We start from the raw sequence: 23,890 nt of genomic DNA on the forward strand, positions 1-23,890 counted from the left end.
GCAGAATTCTGACGCTTTGTTAATTGTATTGCTTCAATGATGCTATTCTATTGTTTAATGTTTTAGCTGAAACATTTTTAACACGCAAAAATCTCTAGGTAGTAACACTAAAATGTCAATAACATCAACATAGCTTAAGAGAATTAAATGTTGTATAATAGTAATATGTAAGTATGACAACTAATTAAGGGCCCTGTTTACTAAGGTGCGTTAGCATTTTTAACACGCCTACAATTAGCGCCTGCCCTATGTAGTCGCCTATAAGGATATTGTAGGTGTGAACATAGTTAATGCGTGTTAAAAATGCTAACGTGCCTATAACGCAGCTTATTAAACTGGGCCCTAAGTATGTAACATTTCTCGTTGAAATTCAAAGTGGTTGTTGAGAAAATGGCAAAAAAACTCAAGGAAATAACTTTTTTTTTGCCTTTTTTTGACATATACTTTTTCAATGTTAGTGCATATTTGGATGCCCAGTATTAGTGTCCCCCATTTCTATCTGCCATAGATGGGGACACCTAAATGTAGCAGCCATGCGGGCCACTTGTGTAAGTTGCCCACCTAAATTTCTGCCCTGCTATGGCCCACTCATGCTCCACCCATATGAATGCCCCACTTACAAATATGCATTCTGCCATTTGAGCACCTGTTTGGAGAATATCACGTGGAGGGGCATAATCAAGTTTTCTTGAGGACGTCCTCGCAGGACGTCATGGTGAAGGGCGGGGAAATCCGTATTATCGAAACAAGATGGGCGACCATCTTTAGTTTCGATAATATGGTCGGGGACGCCCAAATCTCAACATTTAGGTCGTCCTTAGAGATGGTCGTCCACGGTTTTCGTCGATAATGGAAACCGAGGACGCCCATCTCAGAAACGACCAAGTGCAAGCCCTTTGGTCATGGGAGGAGCTAGCATTCGTAGGGCACTGGTCCCCCTGACATGCCAGGACACCAACTGGGCACCCTAGGGGGCACTGCAGTGGACTTCATAAATTGCTCCCAAGTGCATAGCTCCCTTACCTTGGGTGCTGAGCCCCCCAAAATCCACTCCCCACAACTGTACAACACTACCAAATTATTGAAATCAGTATTGTTTAAGAAGGCTTATTTTCCAGGTTCAACTTAATTTGAATTAATTCTTACTATTAATAAGATCCAAGAATACTAATGACCTGTTAATATCTCTTGCCTATTGCAGTTTAATTGTTATTTCCTATCTTATTCTCAATTTGTATAATTGTTCTTCTTGCACTGTAGCCTTACTACAGATTTATGTAAGCCACTTTGAGCCTGCAATCAGTGGGAAAATGTGGGATATAAATGTAATAAATAAGGGGTGAAGGGAGGCACTTACATGTGGGTACAGTGGGTTTGTGGTAGGTTTTGAAGGGCTCACATTTACCACCACAAGTGTAACAGGGGGTGATGGGCCTGGGTCCGCCTGCCTGAAGTGCACTGCACCCACTAAAACTGCTCCAGGGACCTGCATACTGCTGTCAGGGAGCTGGGTATGACATTTGAGGCTGGCATAGAGGCTGGCAAAAAATATTTTTAAAGTTTCTTTTTTGAGGGTGGGAGGGGGTTAGTGACCACTGGGGGAGTAAGGGGAGGTCATCCCCGATTCCCTCCGGTGGTCATCTGTTCAGTTCGGGCACCTTTTTGAGGCTTGGTTGCAAGAAAAAATGGACCAAGTAAAGTCAGCCAAGTGCTCGTCATGGATGTCCTTCTTTTTTCCATTATCGGCCGAGGACGTCCATGTGTTAAGCACGCCCCAGTCCCGCCTTCGCTAAGCTTCCGACATGCCCCCGGGAACTTTGGTCGTCCTCGCGACGGAAATCAATTGAGGACTCCCAGAATTGGCTTTCGATTATGTTGATTTGGGCGACCCTGGGAGAAGGACGCCCATCTCCCAATTTGTGTCGAAAGATGAGTACCCTTCTCTTTCGAAAATAAGCCTGTTAGGCACCCAAATGACATTTTTGGGGGGTAAGTGTACATTTAGGTGCCTAATTGTCAGTATTCTGTACATTTAGGTGCATGCTTACGTAGCATAATATCATGATAAATGATGGCAGGTAAAGACTAGCATGGCTCATCTGGTGTGTAAATTTAAGTGAATTGCCCTTTATGAGCACAAATTGTAACCCCGCCCTTTCCCCCCCCCCCCCCCCCCCCCCCGAGATTAATAGCATAATTGTCACTCTGTCTCCTGTGTTACCAGCATTGTCAATGCCTGAGAATCAGAAAAAAATGGGAGACATGTCTAAAACATACTAACTAAATCTCGTACTCTTTTGAACATTTAGGAACACCAGTGATTCAGATACTAAAAGAAGACAAAGAATGACAAGTGAGTGAATTTATTCTTGGGTTAAGGCTACTTGGCTTTTCAGTGCTTAATGCCTGAAAAAGTACGATATGAAAGAATGTTCCCTTTTATCCAGGGTGATAGAGATTTCCTGTGCAGTGTCTGTGCAAGGCTGATTAGTGTTTTGATGCATTCCTTTGTTGGCATGTGCTTTGTTTAAGAATGGTTGAGTTAATGTATTCCACCACCAGCCCCTTTAAAAGATGGAAGGCCTGACATTGGGACTGCTGCCTTTCTGCTACTGCAGCTAGGAGTGCTCAATGTTCCTAGCTGCAGCAGCAGTATAAATTTATATCTATCATAGGAGTTACTAACCTGAGACACTAAGGTACCGGAGGTTAGTTACTCCTGCAGTAAAATGAGCTATCTTACCACAGCTTAATACCCATCTCAATCTAAATTATCTAAGTAGCACAACACAATTATTGAGAGCCAAAAAAGCACAAGGAGCTTTCAAGAATAGGGGGTGTCAAACTGGACTTTATTAAATAGACCCAACACAATTATTGACTCATTCTCTGCCCTTCCCCCCCTCCCCACCATAGTTGCTGTTCATAGTAACATAGTAACATAGTAGATGACGGCAGAAAAAGACCTGCACGGTCCATCCAGTCTGCCCAACAAGATAACTCATATTTGCTGTTTTTTGTGTATACCCTACTTTGATTTGTACCTGTGCTCTTCAGGGCACAGACCGTATAAGTCTGCCCCGCACTATCCCCGCCTCCCAACCACCGGCTCTGGCACAGACCGTACAAGTCTGTCCAGCACTATCCCCGCCTCCCAACCACCAGTCCCGCTTCCCACCACCGGCTCTGGCACAGACCGTATAAGTCTGCCCAGCCCTATCCCCGCCTCCCAACCACCAGCCCAACCACTCAGATGAGTTCTGTATTAATTCAAGAGAGAAATAGGCGATGGCAGCATTAGGTGCTTCCATTTTCCAGTGAAGCTGTCTGAATGTGCTCACTGGCAGCCTTTGCCTATTGCAATGGGACAGGCGTGTCTTTGATTCCTCTCCTGACATTGCACCAAGAATAAGCATGGGATCAGTATTTTAGTGGCAGTTTAGAGCTGTGTTCAGATCACCTCAGGTTCACCTTAACCTTTCGTTTGACTTCATCGATCAGCTGTAGATCTGCTCTTACCGTACTTTCATTGAGTGAGTGAGAAATGTGAAGAGTGTGCATTGTCTTGTGTATGATTAGCCAAGCTGGAGATGGCAGTGACATCTGGGATGTTGATTGTGTGTTCTGCTGCTTTTGTTTTCTCTATCTTGGCTTGTGAGTGATGAATCCATGCTTTCCTGCTATGTATAAGAGGGATCTTGCATTGTCCTGGTTGAGTTCACAAATTGCTATTGAATTAAACCGTGCACTGCTAAGATAAGGAAGCAGTGCCAGTTATGTTTGTCCGTGGCTTGATAAGGATAGATGATATCCAGCAATTAATTATATTTGTAGGAGACAACTTAGGAAAAGGTCAGGCTCAGATTTAAGTGCATCAGATAATAGAGAGTAACAAGTCTGAATATAATTCCCTCTTCACTGTTGTTAAATCTTTGTGGGGGAATTTCATGATAATGAGAATAAGCTTAACCTTGTCATGGGCTTCCTGTAAATATATAGAGCCAGTTGCTTGATCTGCTCCCCACCCCCACCCATTTCCTCTGTTTAAGTAGAAGATGATTGATTTTTCAATCTAAAGATATCCTGCATCATCTCAGATGAAAACAACTTTAAGACATTTGCTTGAGGTTGATGTGTTTAAGTATTAGAGCAATGATCTTCATTGTTATTAAAGCAGGGACCACTTTGGCAAAAAAAAAAAATCCCCCCCCCCAAAACAACCTTCATTGTGAGAGCCAAGATCATTGTTGGACAAAGTGGCCCCTGCAATGATACAGCTGGTCTAGATAGGGGGTTCCCCCCTCTGATAATGTTGTCAGTTCAGCTGCTCAGCACATTTACAGTGACTAAAATAAAGTCTATTGTCCAATATTATCTCTTTCCCTAAGCCCATTCCCCCAACACATTCTGTATCCCTGTCACCCAGCCCTTCTCTCCCATGTATTCTGCTGCCCTCTTACCCCAGTATTCTCTCGCTCTCTGTTTTGCCCCCCCCCCCCACTTTTTCCAAACTAATATTCTCCTTCAGCTCCAACCCAGGCAATCTCAATTACAGAATGACATGGAAACAAAGTTTGTCCCTGTCCCCTCAGGCTCTGTCCCCATCCCTGTGAGCTCTGTCTGTGTCCCTGCCCCATCCCCGCGGGCTCTGTCTGCATCTGCAGAAGCCTCAAACACTTATGATTTTTTATTTAAAAAGGAACACTGTTCTGTGCAACTGTTGTTTATAAATCACAAATAGAAAATAATAATAACAATTAGAAACTATAATAACCCCCACCACCACCCTCTACCCTTCCAACCTGAGCAATAGCTGACTTCTATTACCCCAAGGAACCCTATTCCACCCTGTTAAAATGTCCAGGAGTACAAATACAACCCGCTCTGTATGTCCTAGCAGGGGAGAAATATACCTTATGAAGCACTGTTATGATTTATAAGTCATCAACAATCTCGGGATTCAGTCTAGCTCTCCTGTCTTCCACAGTCCTTCCTCTAATAGAAAATGTCTTCTCAGAAGATGTGCTGGTAGCAGGAATGCATAAGATCCCCCATGCAAATATAGTCAGTTGTGGTCAGCACTTTTGCTTGTTTCTCCCCCCCCCCCCCCCCATCCCCCTCTAGTCTCAATCCCCACCAGTCAGCTTTCATCATCCAGCATTTAACCTCATCCCCTTTAAGATGACTGCTTTCCCAGTTTTTTTCTATATCCCTCCTGTATTTTATCCAGATGCTTGTTAGCAGCAGCACCACCTTTGGGAAAACTATTCTGTTTTCTTTTAGTACCATTTGTCCATAGTTTGTTTGACGTGGAGGGGAATAATCGAAAGGGACAGCCAAGTTTTGATGAGGACATCCTCGCAAAACATCCCATCTAGGGGCGGGGAAACCCGTATTTTTGAAACAAGATGGACATCCATCTTTCATTTCGATAATACGGTCAGGGATGCCCAAATCCTGAAATGTGGTCATTCTTAGAGATGGTCGTCCCTAGACTTGGTCATTTCTGATTTTCAGCGATAATCGAAACCAAGGATGTCCATCTCAGAAACGACCAAATGCAAGCCATTTGGTCTTGGGAGGAGCCAGCATCTGTAGTGCACTGGTCCCCCTGACATGCCAGGACACCAACCAGGCACCCTAGGAGGCATTGCAGTGGACTTCATAAATTGATCCCAGGTACATAGCTCCCTTACCTTGTGTGCTGAGCCCTCCGAAACCCTCCCAAAACCCACTACCCACAATTGTACACCACTACCATAGCCCTTAGAGGTGAAGGGGAGCACCTAGATTAAACTCAAAGAAGCAAAGAGGGAAATCTAGCTAGCAAAAGCGCAAGCAGAAGAAAAAATGGCTAAAAGATGTAAAGAGAGGTGACGAGACCTTTTTCAGGTATACTGGGGAAAGGAGAAAAGATAGGAATGGAATTATAAGACTGAAAAATGCTGAGAATGGCTATATGGAGAGAGATCACGATAAAGCAAACGTGCTAAACAAATATTTCTTTTCGATGTTCACAAAAGAGTGTTTACAATATCATCTGCATTGCTTTGGCTTTCAGGGGTCAATCCTAGATATGTGCTCCGAAACTGGATGGCAGAATCTGCAATCCGCAAGGCTGAAATGAATGATTTTACAGAGGTAAATCTGGCTTCTAATACTGTCATATTTTTAGGTTAGGTGCTGTGTTGTTTTGGTGGCAATCTATTTCAGTATTATTGTGCTGTATATTTATTTAAAAAACTTTCCAGCTGTTATTCAGAGGCTTTATCTGCTTAGCAGCTACTGGTGAGTGAGTTATTCAGTGACACTAACCAGATGGTGCTGCTGAATATTCCCTCTGACCACCTCAGCACTATCTGGACAGTCTTGGGGTGGGCCAGAGGTTATTCAGTTAGCAGCAATATTCAGATAGCTAACCAGATAAAGTTAGGACTGCAAAAAGGTGTTTTTGTTTTTATTTAAACCTGCAGCAGCCCTTAAATGGAAGGATAACCCCTAGTTGTAGTACCCCATGACTACCGCCAGGGGTTATCAGTGCCATTTTGGATTTCAGCACTTACCCAGACAGCAACAAAAAGGAATTGCTGCTGTCTAGGACTGCTGGCTACGGATGCAAACCCCCAGGGTGAGTCCTGGGGGGGTGGGATGGGGGTTTTCTGGCAGCAGACAGGGTTTTCTAGGTAAGGGGGGGGGGGGTTGTTTGCCAGGGGACTGGGTTGTTGGTGGAAGGGACTTTATGTTTGGATTGAGAGGTGTCGGTAGGGTTACCATATGTCCGGATTTACCTGGACATGCCCTCTTTTTGAGGGCATGACCGGGCAACCGGGCGGGTTTTGCCAATCTGCCCGTTTGTCCGGATTTATGGACAAACGGGCAGGCTGGTGGGCTAGTCTCCCCTCCCCTTACTTACTAGTGCCCTGGTGGTCTTGTGACCTCTTCCGCCTTTGGGGCAGGAAAGAGCCCCCTCTTTCCTGCCCGGAGCGCTGCCCTGCATGCATTCTTCCTGTTGGTGATCCTCGGCGCCGATTCAAAATGGCCACCGAGAATTGAAGTGACCTCGCGAAACTTCAACTCTCGGCAGCCATTTTGAATCGGCGTCAAGATCACCAACAGGAAGGATGGTTGCAGGGCAGTGCTCTGGGCAGGAAAGAGGGGGCTCTTTCCTGCCCCGAAGAGGTCACTAGCCCACCAGGGCAGTAGTAAGGGGAGGGGGGGGCAACGGGGTATGTGACAGGGGGCAGAGCGAGGGTGTGAAGGGGCGGAGGGAGGGTGCGAAAGGGGGCGGGGTGTGCGGTGGGGGCGGGGCATGTGTCCTTTTTGGGGAACAAAATATGGTAACCCTAACTGTCGGGGATTAGTATGTGCGACTGGGAAGATTGGGGGAGGGATGTATGTGTGTGTGTGTGTGTGTGTGTGTGTTGGGGGGGGGGGGGGGATAGCGCCACAGCACCTACCCTGACAGTGCATTATGCTTCCATACTGCCAGAAGCACTACTGCAGTTTCTGCCTCTTTTTCAGGTTACGTTAAGTTCAACTGTACTTTCGTCAATAGTGACAACTACTGAGCTGTGCTAGCTATCACAGCCAGCCATACCTCCGCCCACCCATGTCCCACCCACTCCCGCATTAGTCAGCTAATGTGGGACTTTTAATGTAAAGGCCACCCTTTTAGAGCAGTAGACAGGAGTGTAGGTCCACACTGCTGTTTACCATGCTGAATCTTGCCATTAGCTGCTTAACTAAGATTAGTAAAAGGGCCCCTAAATTAGAATTTTTTGGCATTGGTTGGAAGCGAGACACAAGGTAGTTAACTACATTTTGATTATCTGGGAAAAGAAAGTATATTTCAGGAGGTCTTGATTAGTAATAGCTTATTAGTTTTTAAAAAATTCTTAAAAGAGAACCACACTAGTCGACACACCTCTTAGATACTTAAATACATTTTCTTTGAGGACAAACAGTCCATTAGGATTCTCGCATCTGGGTATCATCATCTGACGGAGCCTAGTGCAGTTGCTGCCTAGCGTATACATCTATAGAAAATTCTAGCAGGGTTCTGCTGTGCAAGCACAGGTGCCTTCCTGCCCGACTGGTGGGTGCAAGTTCCTCAGTCTGGTTTTTTTTTCCATGGAGCTGAGAGGTCATGTCTTTGTGGTCTCTCGTTTGCACTTTTCAACAGATACTTTTTCGGTGCCTTCCTGTGTGGGTTTTCCTCCATTTGCCTCATTTTCTTTATAGTTTTTATTTTCAGTGCCTTCCCCTTTGTTTTCTTAGTTGTTTTCAGCTCTTCAAGTTTTTCTATTGTGCTCCAGTCCTGCTTGTTCAGTCCAGTCCTGGTTTGTGTCTTAGTACAGCCTGTGTGCTCTGTGCACTTCTAGTCTGTTTCTGCCTGTGTGCTTATTGCATGCACTTCTAGTCTGCTCCATTCCTGCTTGGTTAGGCCAATTCTGGGTGGAGGGTTTTGCCTGCTGCTGTTCATGGACTGCAGCCCAAGAGCTCACGTTGTTCCTGAGTCTGTGACTGTTTGCTTACAGCCTGAGACCGTGACAAATTGGTTCTGGTTTTCATTTTGGGGCTGGATATGCCTTTTCCAACTGGACTTTCTCTTCTGTTGAATCCATTTCTTCTCTTTCCTGTTATAAAAGGATTGATAATAAGTCTAGGGTTTCTAGAAGAGAAGGAATCAAGGTACAGTTGGTAGGTTCCTTCTCCAGAGGACAAGTTTTTACCTAGTGCAATGGACAACCAACACACATATGCAGATGCTCAAGTAAATTGCTGTCTCCTTTTGCCTTGTCCCTGGCAGTCACATGCTTTCTCACCCCCCTCCCCCCACCATCCATAGCATTTACACATTTACACTCTCTCTTTCTCCTTGTGCTAAGGTACATGCAGTGCTAATGTGAATGCTGCTGCATTGTCTGTATCCTGTGTTAGATGTCTTGATTTCTCTGTAGCAGTAGCATTCACAGGTATATGTGTTAAACTTCTATACACACCAATTATTATTTGGTACTTGAAGCTAATGAAATCCCAGTTCTTTAGTCACAAAGGCCTTTCCTAAACCTGGAAAAGAAACTTCATTTTCATTTAGTATAATGTTAAAAACTGAAGCAATATGCTGCCACAACATAACACCTCCTGTTTTAACAAAAACAAGAAGAGGGGCTCAGCGACCCCAAAGTAACACTTAGAAGCCGACTCTTGTGTAAGTACAACATCAGAAAAATTGAAACATTTACCCCTGTACTGTGCAAAATATAAAGATAGCAGATATACAGTACATTGCAATGTTCCAATACAAAATTGAAAATAAAATTCTTTTTTCTACCTTTGTTTTTCCCATGCCTTTCATCCATCCCCTTTGCTTCCATTATTTTCTTCTTCGCTATCCAGATTTCACGTCATACCAACCACGCCTCTTTTTTATAGCACCTATGTATAGCTTTTTGAAGTGCAGGATTTTCCAGGGTTTGGTGTTATCACCTATTTTATTTAGGATCTTTCTGAGTCCCTTTATCTCGCTTATCTATGACCTTGGTATTAGAGTGCATTGTTACCGTATATAGACAATATTCTATTTCTGGTGAAGGTTTCAATTTAAACTTGTACAGCGCTGCTTAACCCTGGCAGCGCTATAGAAATGCTAAGTAGTAGTACTAGTAGTAATTTCTTCCATGGACTTATCTCATTTGCAGCATTTCCTGGATAAAATTGCAGATAGGGTCACAACCAATGGACTGATACTGAATACTGATAAGACTTTAGTATGCTGGCTTTCTGGGCATTTAGAATGACTGTCTTTGACACCAGTACTGTTTGAGTGCCCAATAACAGCTGTTAACCCCTTTAAATATTTGGGAGTCCTCACTGTCTACTGTTTGTTGTTTAAGGACCAATTTTCTAGTGTGATGTGAACAGGTTTTTATATGTTAAGGCAGTAACGTTCATTAAAATGAACTCTTTATGCTTCGTCCTTCCCCTACATCAGTCCACAATCCTGGAATGTTCTGCCATGACAGCTTAAGGAGCTCGTCGACCATCATCAGTTCAAGAAGACCTGAAAAACCTTCTTATTCGCCAAGGCTTATCCCCCTGGCTACTCCTCTGTTTAACCTCTATCTCTTGTTGGCTCTTCACCCCTGTCATTTAACCGTGTCCTCCCATGTACCTTCCCCTCCTGTCACATTCTGTTTCTGTGCCATCTCTGTATTGAATTGTATCCTCTTGACTTAATGTAAGCCACATTGCGCCTGCTTATGTGGGAAAATGTGGGGTAAAAATGCACCAAATAAATAAATAAAATACATATTGGCTGAGGCAACATTGCACCTGTTGATTTATGCCCTTGTTTTATCCTGTCTTGACTATAGTAATGTTGTGTATTCTGGTCTTCTGGGTTCAAGTTTTAAAAGATTTTGGACACTGCAGAATGCTGCCATTCTGCTATTAGCGAATGTTGATGGATTTTATAGTATTACCCCTTTCTATATTTCTTATCACTGGTTGCTTATAAAATATAGGATTGATTTTAAACTTGTGATTTTGACCCATAAAGCTTACTATAATCAGGTTTGCACATATTTGGCTTCCTTGGCTCTCCACTATGCCTCCAGGAGGGCCTTGAGCTTCCTATATGGACATCAGCTGGCTACTCCTCAGGTGACCAAGGCCCGATGAAAGATGACCCTTGAGAGTGCCTTTTTTTTTTGGAGAGTTCCCAGCCTTGGTTCAGATCTGAACCAAGTCTTATTAAGTTTAAGGGTTTACTTAAAACACATTTTTTTTAACTCAGGCATATGGATTGCCAGAGGTGTAAGGTGCTTGGTGGGGTTCTGTCTGTAGTGTTTATATGCTGGATGTTTGAATGTTTTATGATTATTGCCTTCATTGTAAGTGGTGTGGCCTTTCCTATCCATCTATGGAGTTATTATTAGGATTTGTGTCTTATTATATGTTTTATTTTTGTAAACCACTCAGACCTACCAAAGCCAAGTGGTATATCAAATTTTAATAAGCTAAACTAAATTTCTTTCTCTCAGCCCAGCCCACCCATTCCCTATCACTCTATCTTTCCCCAGCTTTATTCTCCTGTCTTTCAATAAATCTAATCTCTCTACCCACCTCCCCTCTCTCATTTTCTATTCCCCTCATACAGCATCTCTCTGTTCCGCGTATGTCCTGCACAGCAGCGTAGCCAGACCTGCCATTTTGGGCGGGCCCCGCATTAACCTGGGTGGGCTGTTCCCAACCCCACCCCTACACAGTAATTTTAAAATATTCCCTCCCCCCCCCCCCCGGCATTTTCTTCTGTCTCCCTCGGCCTACCTTGGCAGCGCTTTCTCCCTTCGCCATCCCCTCTCTCTCTTCTGACGGCTCTCCCCGTCCGCGTGGTCTGTTTATTTTTAGTCCTTGAAGCGCCGTTCTCCCTCCAGCACCGCACCGACGATTCCGATAGCCTTTTGCCAGCGTGCGTCGTCGGGGACGGGGCCTCTCAGGCGCGTCCTGAGGTGGGATGCGCCTAAGGAGAAGCCCCGCATCCCTTCTCTGTCTCCTTATTCCCTCCTCTATGTCCAGCATCCTCTCTGTCTCACCATTTCCCCACTGCCCCTGTGCCCAGTATCTCCTCCATCTCCCTGTTCCCCCTGTGTCCAGTATAGTCTCAATTTTCACGTTCTTCCCCCTCATGTGCCCGTATCTCCGCCATCTTCCCATTTCTCCCATTTCAACATCTCCCCATATTCCCCGATGTCCAGCATTTCCTCCATCTCTTGCCCCCCCCCAGGGGCTAGCACATCCCCTATCTCTTTATTCCTATTCTTTCCAGCATTTCCAAATCTCCAGCGCCTTCCAATTTCTCCCCTCCCCCTCCCATCTTATTCTGTGGCTTGACTGAGCTGGCTCACAGCAACACAGCAGTGATCTCTGGACTCTATCCATTCCATTAAATTTTGGGTGGGGCAGGCCAGCTGTGCTGGGTTCCCACTTCCTTGCCAGGGCCAGGCCACGGCGTGTGCCACAGCAGCAGCTTGAGCTACATGTGTCTCTTGCTGTTGTCTATAGTTGTGACAGTGACAGATGCTGCCCATTTGGATCATACACTGAACCACTTGCTCAATAATTTTTCAACTTGCACCAGAGTCCAGAGCAAGCTGCAGTTGTACAAAAAGCACTGCTTTTTCTATGGCTTCAACCTCCTCTTACACTTCGAAGGCCTGACCTGGTCTGCCAGGTGAGCTCTGAGAAAGAGAACTCAGGGGGAGCAGAAGGACAGAGGGAAAGATAGCTGGTGTGGTCAGGGCAATGGGATCTTTTTGGGGAGGTGATGCAAAATCTGGAGATGGCAGAAAAAGAGGTGAGGGTCTTCTGGGAGGGGTAGGAATAGAGAGAACAGGCGAGCAGAGAGGGAAAAAGCTGGAAGGAGGGGCAGGTGGAGAAAACTAGGAGACAGAGGTAAAGCTGGGAGCTGTTGAGAGAGAATAGAGAAAGCTGGTCCTTGAACCTGGGGGGAGAGGGAGGGAGGTCAGGCACAGGGAGGGGCTGGTGTTCAAGCTAATTTGTGAAGGGTGTAACCTTGAGAATGGGCTTAAAGAAAGAGAATCGGGGGGGAAATGGGGAGGGGCAGAGACATCAGACTTGGGACTTGGAGGAGTCAGGCCCCAGATGGGGAAATTCTGCACAAAATGAAAAAGCATAGTTATGCAGAATTTTGAATATTGTTTCCATAATTTTCAAAATTTTTCCTAAGAACTTAACATTTGTTTTCCCAGAATCCCCCTAGTAGTAACATTTTATACAACAGTACTCAGCATTGCTTGTGTCTTTACGGAAGCTTCCTGTTAGCAACTTTTTACATTCTCAAATGTTATAGTCCCAGGTTTTAAGAGTCTTCACAAAGTATGCTTTTGTCAGAAACCATGGTTGAAAAATCATTTATGAGACTCTGTAGATGCTGGCTAACACTGAAAGGTTCACCTTCCCAAACATCATAGAGCACTGTAGCTGAGTTTTACCTTATTAATTGCAATATGCATATCATCAGCATAATGCTCATTATTCTTTTTGTGTGTGATGTTATATAATGGATGTTATGTCATAAAAACAGTGTTCTTTATCTCATTAGGTCACACACATACATACATACACACATACATAAATTAGCAAGCTTGTAGAATTATGTTCAGCATCATTATGCAGGTGTGGATACGATTTTGGACAATAGATATTTTCTCTCTTTGAGCTTGTCCTGGGGAACATTTATTAATGTGTCTCGAAATACTGTTGTAAGGTTCGTCTTCTGCAGCAAGTCCTTCAGAAACCTTTCCAGATGCAGGCAAAAGCAGAAGAAGCTGGTTACTCTCTACGACCTCCTTCTTGGGCCAAAAATCTCAAGGTCAGCTGTTCGTCTTGATCAAAGTGAAGAAAAACAAGAAACCAGAAGGGATATGATTTGAATAAATAATCAACAATTGCTGTGGCTCAGAAGTAGACACTGTCAACATTTTGTTCACTGTCCTATTGACAGTGAATATATAATCTCTGGAGAAAATTGTACATTCATACAGTGTCTCCAAATGGGTTAGTGCTGTGCATACCTTGACAGGAATGAACCTCACTTGTAAGCTAGGATATGGTGGGAATTATCTCAATCTGATTTACTGCTAGTGCTGTTCTTAATAGTTTGTTCTGGACTGTGTTAATTTTCCGGTATTTATTATGAGACAGGAAAGTGCTACTGGGATGTTGAAGCCCCCCTCAGGTTGTCCAGAGATCAAAGGGAAGGAGAAGGGAATTCCTTCCCTGAGTACTTTTCCATTTTTAGCATCACAGTGCCGCTTCCCAGGTCCTGCTGAGTCACAAACAGCAACCAATGCACAAAGGGGATTGCATGCAAATGAGATTCATGGATCCCCCTTCATGCATCGGTCGCTATTGCAACTCAAAAGGTGTTATTGCAACTCAAAAGGTGTCAAATGCATTTGACAGCTTGAACAAAACCAAACCCTGCACCTCTGACAAAATTTTATGGTGGTCCAGTGGACCCCAAACTCATCCTGCACCTCCCAACCACACCTGCACCCTTGCAAAAATTCTCTGGTGGACTCTGGATCCCTTCCACACCTCCTGCCCCCCGCCTCCCGAAACAATCCATTGGTGATCCAGCGGACCTCATCCCAGCAAATGACCATGGTGGTCTAATGCCCCCGTTCCTGGTACCTTAAAAAGGTTGGGCAGCAGGGTCGAAGCAACACCTCCTGCCTTGATCTCTGCCGCTTTCAAAATGGCATTGCCCAGCCCCTTCCCGGTGTATTTTGGGATGCACTGGGCAGGACTAAACACCACAAATGAGAAAAACTCCTTATTGTGTTTAGCCTCACTGGGTGCATCCCAGAATGCACCAGGCAGGGGCTGGGTGCCACCATTTTGAAAATGGCTGGGCCCAAGGGTAGAAGTGTTGCTCCTGCCCAACTTTTATAAGGAACCAGGGAGGGGGTCAATAGATCACCAGGATCATTTGCCAGGAGGGGGGGTATGGTCTGCTGGACCACCATTAGATTGTTTTGGAGGGGCATGTTTCGGGGGTCCACTGAACCAATAGAGAATTTTGTTGGGGTGTGGGGGTTTTTGAGGCCCACCAGACCACCAGGAAATTGCTTGCAGGGGGGAGAGGTAGTGAGCACAAGCAGATAGCTTTGGCAACTGTCTGCTTGTGCTTTCTTCCTCTTCGACAGCTCCAGAGCAGTTGTAAAATTTGCTTGTAAGAGCTAGGTGCTCTGGGGCTGTGCATCCCCTGGAATGCTCAGAATACTAATGAGCTCATTGTAATACATTTGCATGGGATTCTTGGTGGCTGCTAATGGCACAGGTTAGAACCATGTACCCTTTTGTTCATTACTGGCTAAATAATGTTTGCTTTAGACTGTCTACAGCCAGTCTAAAGCAAATGTTTCCAGCATGCTAAAACCTCCTCTCACCCTTCTTAGTGCAGCGGGCTTTGATCCTGATGTTCTGGGTTCGATTCCCACTGCAGCTCCTTGTGACCTTGGGAAAGTCACTTAACCCTCCATTGCCTTAGGTACAAAAACCAAGATTGTGAGTTCTCTAGGGACAGAGAAGATACCTGTTCATAATATGTGATTGTTCTCTGCCTTGAGCTTGGTGGTTAATCCGATTATAAATGCCAGAATTAAATTAAATTTCATTCTCTGGCACCTCTCACATCTCATTGCTCCCTGGCTAACCACAACAGGAGCCTGAAGATTCTTCGCCCTGAATCCATAAGCCAGGTCTGTGTACCTCTCTCTCACTATTTGATCCCACTACTGGGTACAGTAGAGTAGAAGTACAGTCTAAGAAAGATGTTCACTTACAGTTCTGAGCCTGAATATAGGGAGACTCAGAAGCTCCAAGGTTTGTCTGCAGTTTTTCTACAGTCTGGTTCTAATGAGATGGGTGCAGATCCTCAGGATCTCTGTAGATATACGTAGTACAAGTTTCTTCTCCTGCCACTGGACCATCAATAGATGGAAGGTGTCCAGGTCAACCTGTTGAAATCACGCATATATGGCCTAATCTCTTCTTACCTCAAAGTCTCTCAGACGGGGGTGAGGGTTCCCCATTCCCTCAAGCACCCAGGCAGGGCAGAAGCTTTAAGTGGCCTAGATCTCTTATAGACTCCCGAATCACTCCTAAGATTACTTATACCAGCTGGGGACTGGGGTGGCAAGGTATAACTAACTCTTGGTATTTTAGATGGTTGCAAATCCAAGAAGAAACTCGGGCTCAGTCCCTATAGGATTTGTGATTGAGAGTAGAAGAACTGGAACAATGCACCAAAGATCCGCAGGCCTATGAGTTGGCATAAGTTAAAGGTAAGGTTGTAATTCACAGGAAACTAGAAACTTCAAATGTTTCCTTGGACATCTCCATCAATCATGCTCAAGTGATTTCATGTACAGTTATTGAAGATTCCTGTGGAGTTGTTTCTCATAGTAACATGGGTATTGAGAAAGCTATGAGAAATGAGTTCTCTATAGATAGTTTAGACCTGATTAACTTGTTACAAGACACAGTTGGAGGTTTCTGCTAGGGCTACTTTTGCAGCAACCTAGCAATTGGAACTCAAGAGAAATTGAGTTTTGAAGCTATGATTATTTATTTTTAGTGATTATGTATGTATGTTTTGTAATCCGCCAAGAATTTTAGATTGAATGGAATAGAAATTTGTAAAATCAATAAATATTTTAGTCTGATAAATTATTTTTCCTCGATTATAAAATATCTGTTTTTGCTGTTTTTTTGAAAGACTGTACAGCAGAGACATCATTAGGATAATTTTATACCAGTATAAATGCATAAAATGCCTCTTGTAAAATTATCCATTGCATTCAAGTAAATGCGATGACAAGAATACGCACACTTGTATTCAGCTTTGGTGTATGTGTCTTTTAGGGTGGAGTTTGGGCGGAACATGAGTGAAGTCATGATTTATGCACATATATTATAAAATATATGCATATGGGCATACTTTTTATGCAAACATTTTCACTTGCTTCCAAGCAGGTATAAATGTTGGTGGTTTCAATTTAGGCATGATTTCTGCAGGTGTTTTATATAAAATAGGCTATAAACAAGTGCATGGCCACACCCCATTTTCAGAACTGCATACCAGAATTTACACACACATTTTTTTAGAATGGTGCTAAGCAAGACGTTCGTGTAAATTCTAATTTTTACCAATTAGTGCTAATAATTATTAGTGCCCAATTACTGGCATCAATTGGTTCATTACTAAATTAAACTGTGCATGCAGAATGGATATACACCCAAATTTGCGTGCACAATTATGTGCACCATATATAGAATAGGGGTTTATATCTATGAGTTTCTTAGCATTTAGCTCATGCTAAGCTTTAGTAAAAGACACATCAGTCAGAGAGACTGGATAAAATACAGAATTATTGTCCTAGTGTTATCCTTGAGAATAATTTTCAGAAACTGAAAAATAATACATATTAACTAAATGGTATGATCTGGTCCAATGGCTCTGTTTGAGAGGATCATTATGCAGCACAAAGATAAAGTTCCATTTTACCTAAGATCAATTTCTTAATACATAGACTAAAATGTCCTTTTACCAAAACTGTCGCACACCAGGGCCCTTTTACCGCAGCAGGTAAAAAGCCCCTAAAAATGACATAGACATGCAGTAAGGTTATTCTTACCACATGGCCATGCTGGGGGGGAGGAGGGGGGAGCACTTACTGCCACCCACTGAGGGTGGTAAGGGCTCCCATGGTAACCTGGCATCACAAGGTGCTGCCCAATTACTGCCAGGTTAGCGCCACCCTAAAAAATACTGAATTATTTTCCATAGTGCCAAAAATGGTGCACGCTCAAGGTGGAACTACCGCTGGTGGCCGCAGAATAACCCTTTAGTGAAAGGGTCCCTAACAGAAGTTCTTGCCAAACAATCCCTCAGTAGGGTTATTTGTTTAAAGTATACATTTTTTGTTGCCTGATAAAAATGTAGCACAAACCAAGACAGGAAAATAGCCTAGACATCTGCTTTCACTTCCTTTCTGGGGATTTAAACAAATGAACTTATACCTCTTAATTCAATTATATATGCTTAAGGTATAAAAATCTTTTTCAAAGAAAATGTTACCAAAATATACTTTAAAAATATGTTCTGATATTAAATTATAAATGTAAATATATTTTGAAAAGTGCTCAGTTCACACGTCAGTCGTAATAAACGTGACCGGCTGAGTAAAGAGCCATCATTGCACCATTGGCGTTCTCAGTTAATAGGATCAAACATATTGACCCTATAAAGCATCTAGCAGCACAGAGCCTTGATTAATTAATTATACACATGCTATGAATAGCAAAGAAGTGTGTTGTAAAGGATTACATCAAACATTATTAATTCTAAATCAAGATGCTTATATTAAATGTGCATATACATTTCTCATACTGTATAAACTAGAGCGGGGTGTTAAACAGATGTTAAAAGAGCATTTTGATGAAATTAATCAGGAGATTAAATCACTGATTTGCTAACGTCCACTTCTATCAGCTAAAAAGCTCTCGTAGGCAGCCCGCTATGTATGAGTACTTATCTGTAAGTTTTTTCAGTGTGGTAATGAGGACCAATTGCGCAGGGATGGAGCCACACCCAGTCCAGAAAGTGCTTCCCCCTAAAAGACTGATATTCATGAAGCGTGAAAAGCAATGAAAAAACAACAAAAATATATTGTGTCAAAATGATTACAAAACTGTACGTCCCATCCTGTTAGTCCTCACAACTACGAATAAGGCACAAAAAGGTGCCCCAGATGACCGCTGGAGGAAATCAGGGATGACCTCCCCTTACTCCCCCAGTGGTCACTAACCCCCTCCCACCCCCCAAAAAGTGTGATGAAGAACACTGCTTGCCAGCCTCTATGTCAGCCTCAGATGTCACATTCAGGTCCATGACAGCAGTATGCAGGTCCCTGGAGTAGTTTAGTGCACTTCAGACAGGTGGACCCAGGCCCATCCCCCCACTACATGTTACACTTGTGGAGGAAACTGTGAGCCCTCCCAAACCCACCAGAAACCCACTGTACCCACATATAGGTGCCCCCTTCACCAGTAAGGGCTATGTTAGTGGTGTACAGTTGGAGGTAGTGGGTTTTGTGGGGGGGGGGGGGGGGCTCAGCACACAAGGTAAGGGAGTTGTGTACCTGGGAGCATTTTATGAAGTTCAATACAGTGCCCCCTAGGGTGCCTGATTGCTGTCCTGGCATGTCAGGGGGACTAGTCTACTAAAAATGCTGGCTCCTCCTACATTCATATGGTTTGACTTTGGATGTTTTAGACTTGGACATCTTTGTTTAGAAAATGGCCGAAAATCAAAGACGTCCAAATTCAAGGACGTCCATGGTATTTTCAAACACAAAAGATGGACGTCCATCTTTTTCAAAAATGACCTTCTCCCTGCCTCGGAATTTGGACGTCTTTGTAAAATGTCCAAATTCTGACTTAGATGTTTCTTTCAAAAATACCCCTCAATGTCACTCATATTCTACTGTTTCAGCACAAGCACAAAGGACTGAAGGGCTGTCTGGTAAGGTTTGTGGATGATACCAAAATTTGCAATTGAGTAGGCACCCCTGATAGTGTGGATAGCATGAGGAGGACTTAGCGAAGCTAAAGGAATGGTCTGGAATTTGGCAGCTAAGATTTAAAGGTTAAAAAATGCAGGGTCATGCATTTGGACTGCAAAAACCCAAGGAACCGGTACAATTTAGGGGGTGAAGAACTTTATGCATGAAAGATGAGCGGGACCTGGGTGTGATCGTGTGTGATGATGTTAAGGTGGCCAAACAGGTAGAAAGGCGGCGGCGAAAGCTAGAAGGATGCTTGGGTGCATAGGGGGAGGAATGGCCAGTAGGAAAAAGGAGGTGATGATGCCCCTGTATAAAACTCTGGTGTGACCTCATTTAGAATATTTTGTACAATTCTGGAGACCTCACCTTCAAAAAGATATAAACAGGATAGAGTCAGTCGAGAGGACAGCTACTAAAATGGTCAATGGTCTTTGACTTAAAGTATATGGGGACAGACTTAAAGATCTCAGTATGTACACTTTGGAAGAAAGGCAGGAGAGGGGAGATATGATAGAAATGTTTAAATACCTATGTGGCATAAATACAGAGGAGGCAAGTCTCTTCAAACTGAAAGGAATCTGTGGAACGAGGAGAGGGCATAGGATGAAAGTGAAAGGGAATAGACTCAGAAGTAACCTGAGGAAATACTTCTTCATGAAAAGGGTGGTGAATTTGTGGAACGGCCTCCCGGTGGCAGTGATGGAGAAGAAGACAGTATCTGAATTCAAGAGAGCTTGGGACAAGTACATAGGATCTATAAGGGAGTGGATAGGGAGAGTAGATGACCATATGGTCTATCTGCCTACATTTTTCTCTGTTTACTCAGAATGTTGCAAACATTTTAGATACCAAAGTGGAAGTGCTTAAGGAAAAAAAGTTTACTCCTTAATTAACATGGCGAAATTAAATAAAATAATTTATTTGCAACTATAAATATAAATTCTACACATGCAAATGAAGCAGCAATCTGGAAATTAACAATTAGCACCGCCATTTCTAATTTCTTTATAAAATTGCATTTATATTTATAGTTTTAAGTAATATTTCTATTCCAGACCATACCTTATGACACATTTCAGAGGTAGACACCTCAGAATTAATAGAAGATTCACTAATTTATGCATATTTTTATTTTTTAATAATTTAGGGGACCTTTTACTAAGTGGCACTAAGAAATGGGCTTAGCATTTTTTAACACAGGACTTTCCCATACACTAAGCCCATTTCTAGTCTATCCCTAATATATATATATTTTTTTCTTTTTAAAGGGCCTGCTTTAATTTTTCATTAGTATGTGAGATCCAGTAGTGTAGCCACAAGGGGTCCTCAGGGTCCTGGGCCCCCTCACTTTAGGTTCAACATCCTAAAATTCCAGCACTGGGCATCTGTGGCTGTCAGGGTCCCTCAGGGGTCTTTTTACTAAGGTGCACCAAAAAATGGCCTGCGCTGGCGTAGGCGCATGTATTAGACGTGCGCAGATCCGTTTTTCAACGTGCTTGCAAAAAAGGCCTATTTTTTGGGGCCAAAAATGGACATGTGACAAAATAAAAAATTGGCACATGTCCATTTGGGGCTTGAGACCTTACCACCACCCACTGACTTAGCGGTAAGGTCTCACACATTAACCAGGCAGTAATCATCAGCACACAAACACTGCTGATTACCACCCAGTTAGCACCACATGGTACAAAATAGAAATTATTTTCTGCTGCGCATTTTGGACACGCGTAAAAATTAGAATTACTGCCTGGGGCACGCAGCAGCTGGGCGGTAGTTTTGACGCACGTATGTGCATAGGCGCCTACACTCCATAGTGAAAGGGCCCCAAAATGAGGCATTCCCCAAAGCTTGCTTAGGTTGGGGTAGGAAAATAACATTGGTAGATTGCATTTTCAGCTCTACACACATTATTTTCCATGAAAAATGTGTACCCACAAAAAAGCTAATGTAAACAGCCAAAGGTCTTTGCACCTGTAGCACATTTCAGAGTAAAGTTATATACATGCTTTTACAAGGGCATCATCCTAATGTGAACAGTTTGAAAATTTCCCCTCTATATATTCCTAGATTGCCTTTCTTTTTTTGATCCTAGTATATTACATTTTAATACCATTTTCAAATAATTAAAAGATGCAAACCTCTCTCTTTAGTTGACAAGACTTCATTCTTCACATATTCATGTTGTATTGATATATATAAATATGCACCTTGTGTATAACAAAAGGTTACTTCTTAAGGAATATTAAATAAAGGCCTCATAAGCCAAGGGTACCAACTCAGAGGACACACCTATAATGGCTTTCATCATGGGCCAACCACCACCTCCAAAAGACCTGCAGAGTAAAACCACTGAACCAGTCTGCAGTAAAAAAAGAGGGTGGTACAGTAACAAATCAATTGTTAATAGAAACAGGTGATATCTATTAAAGTAACATCTTGTATATATTATCGGAAGAATTAAATTACTGCAACTGGTAACAGTGTTCTTATACAGTTCGACATGTCCAGCGCATTTGACATGGTTAACCATGGTATTCTATTAAACATCCTAGAATACAATGGAATTGGAGGAAATGTACTGAATTGGTTTCATAGTTTTCTAACTGCAAGAACATACCAGGTAATATCTAAATCGGTCATATCATCGCCATGGAGACCTGATTGTGGTGTGCCTCAGGGATCTCCATTCTCACCGATTCTCTTTAACTTAATGATGTTACAACTGGCCAGATCACTGTCCAACCAAGACCTAAACCCATATATTTATGTTGAGGATGTGACTATATATATTTCTTTCAAAAACGAATTCAGAAATTGCAGATAAAATCAATCTCAACTTTCAAATTATGAATTCATGGGCAGATGCATTCCAACTAAAGCTCAACGCAGAAAAGACACAATGCCTTATACTATCATCACAGTATAATAAAATTGACTATACTAATATAAACACACCAAACCACACTCTTCCTGTTGCAGACACCCTGAAACTCCTAGGCGTAACAATTGATTGAAATCTTAACCTAGATAGCCATGTCTCAACAAGCTCTCCATACTGCATGATGCCCAATCAGGATTCCGGTCAAATCACAGCACAGAAACAGTATTAATTACCCTAATGACCAAATTTAAGCAAATGATTGCAACCGGCACCAATATACTCCTCTTACAATTTGACATGTCAAGTGCCTTTGATATGGTTGACCACGGAATCCTATTACACATTCTTGAATACTTTGGCATCAGAGGCAATGTCCTAAACTGGTTCAAGGGGTTCTTAACCCTACGCTCATATTAGATCACATCAAACTCAACTATGTCTGCTGCATGGACACCTGAGTGTGGAGTACCGCAGGGATCCCCCCTCTCGCCAACTATCTTCAACCTAATGATGATCCACTTGGCAAAACTTCTATCAAACCATAACCTTAACCCATACATATATGCCGATGATGTAACGATATATATTCCTTTCAAACAAAACATCAATGAAATCTCCAACGAAATCAACCAAAGTCTACACATCATGAACCCCTGGGCAGATGCATTCCGATTGAAACTGAACGCAGAAAAAACTCAATGCCTCATACTTACCTCCCAATACAACATGAATAAATTCACTGCAATTAACACACCTAAACTAAATCTGCCAATCTCAGAAACTTTAAAAATCCTTGGAGTCACCATCGACCGCCACTTAACACTTGAGACTCACGCGAACAACACAACCAAAAAGATGTTCTACTCCATGTGGAAACTGAAAAGAATAAGACCATTCTTTCCAAGATCTGTCTTCCGCGACCTAGTGCAATCACTCGTACTCAGCCACTTGGACTACTGCAACTCACTATACGCAGGCTGCAAAGAAAAAATACTGAGGAAACTTCAAACAGCCCAGAACACAGCAGCCAGACTCATCTTCAGAAAACCAAAATACGAAAGTGCAAAACCCTTACGTGAGAAACTACACTGGCTCCCACTCAAGGAACGCATCACTTTTAAAGTATGCACCTTAGTCCACAAAATCATTCATGGTGAAGCCCCTGCATACATGTCTGATTTAATAGACCTACCACCCAGAAACACTAGAAGATCATCCCGAACTTTCCTCAATCTCCACTTCCCTAAATGCAAAGGCTTAAAATACAAAGTACTGCACGCATCAACCTTCTCTTATATGAGCACGCAATTCTGGAATACACTTCAGCGCAACCTGAGAACGATCTACGAACTAACCGACTTCCGCAAACTATTGAAGACTCATCTCTTTGAGAAAATCTACGGCAAGGATCAAAACACGTGAAGTGCATACACACCAATAGAAACGCATCAATACACTTTCTTCTGAGTTCTCTTCCCCCGTATTTTCACCACACTTAAAACTCCACCCACAGATAAAATTGTTATACCCTAATGTTCTCTTGTTATTGTTTTATCGTCTTATCAACTCCCTATTGTTACATTCCATTGTTCTATTCCCCATATGATATTTGACTTTGTCTTCCCATAACTCCTCAAAATGTAACCCATAATCATACTGCAACAAATTGTATCTCCATCATTTACAATGTATTGTAAGCCACACTGAGCCCGCAAATAGGTGGGAAAATGTGGGATACAAATGCAACAAATAAATAAATAAATAAATAAATAAATGTGAAAAATGTTATAAAGAAAATGTTCTATGCAATGTGGAGGCTTAGAAGAGTGAAACCTTTCTTCCCAAGGGA

The 23,890-nt window shown here is 42.9% G+C and overlaps 1 protein-coding gene across 1 annotated transcript in view; it reads left to right on the forward strand.

The window, feature by feature from the left end:
• LOC115467703 (protein adenylyltransferase SelO-like) overlaps positions 1-16,210 on the forward strand; it is a 127,576-nt gene extending 111,366 nt beyond the window's left edge. Inside the window, exons 17-19 of the mRNA XM_030199284.1 lie at positions 2,310-2,353; positions 6,062-6,141; positions 13,292-16,210. Of these exons, the coding sequence (XP_030055144.1) occupies positions 2,310-2,353; positions 6,062-6,141; positions 13,292-13,414 (247 nt within the window). The 3' untranslated portion in view covers positions 13,415-16,210. The remainder of the gene's footprint in view (positions 1-2,309; positions 2,354-6,061; positions 6,142-13,291) is intronic.
• Positions 16,211-23,890: the final 7,680 nt, after the last annotated feature.

This window comes from Microcaecilia unicolor, chromosome 1 (assembly GCF_901765095.1).
Source record: "Microcaecilia unicolor chromosome 1, aMicUni1.1, whole genome shotgun sequence".
Lineage (NCBI taxonomy): Eukaryota > Metazoa > Chordata > Amphibia > Gymnophiona > Siphonopidae > Microcaecilia > Microcaecilia unicolor.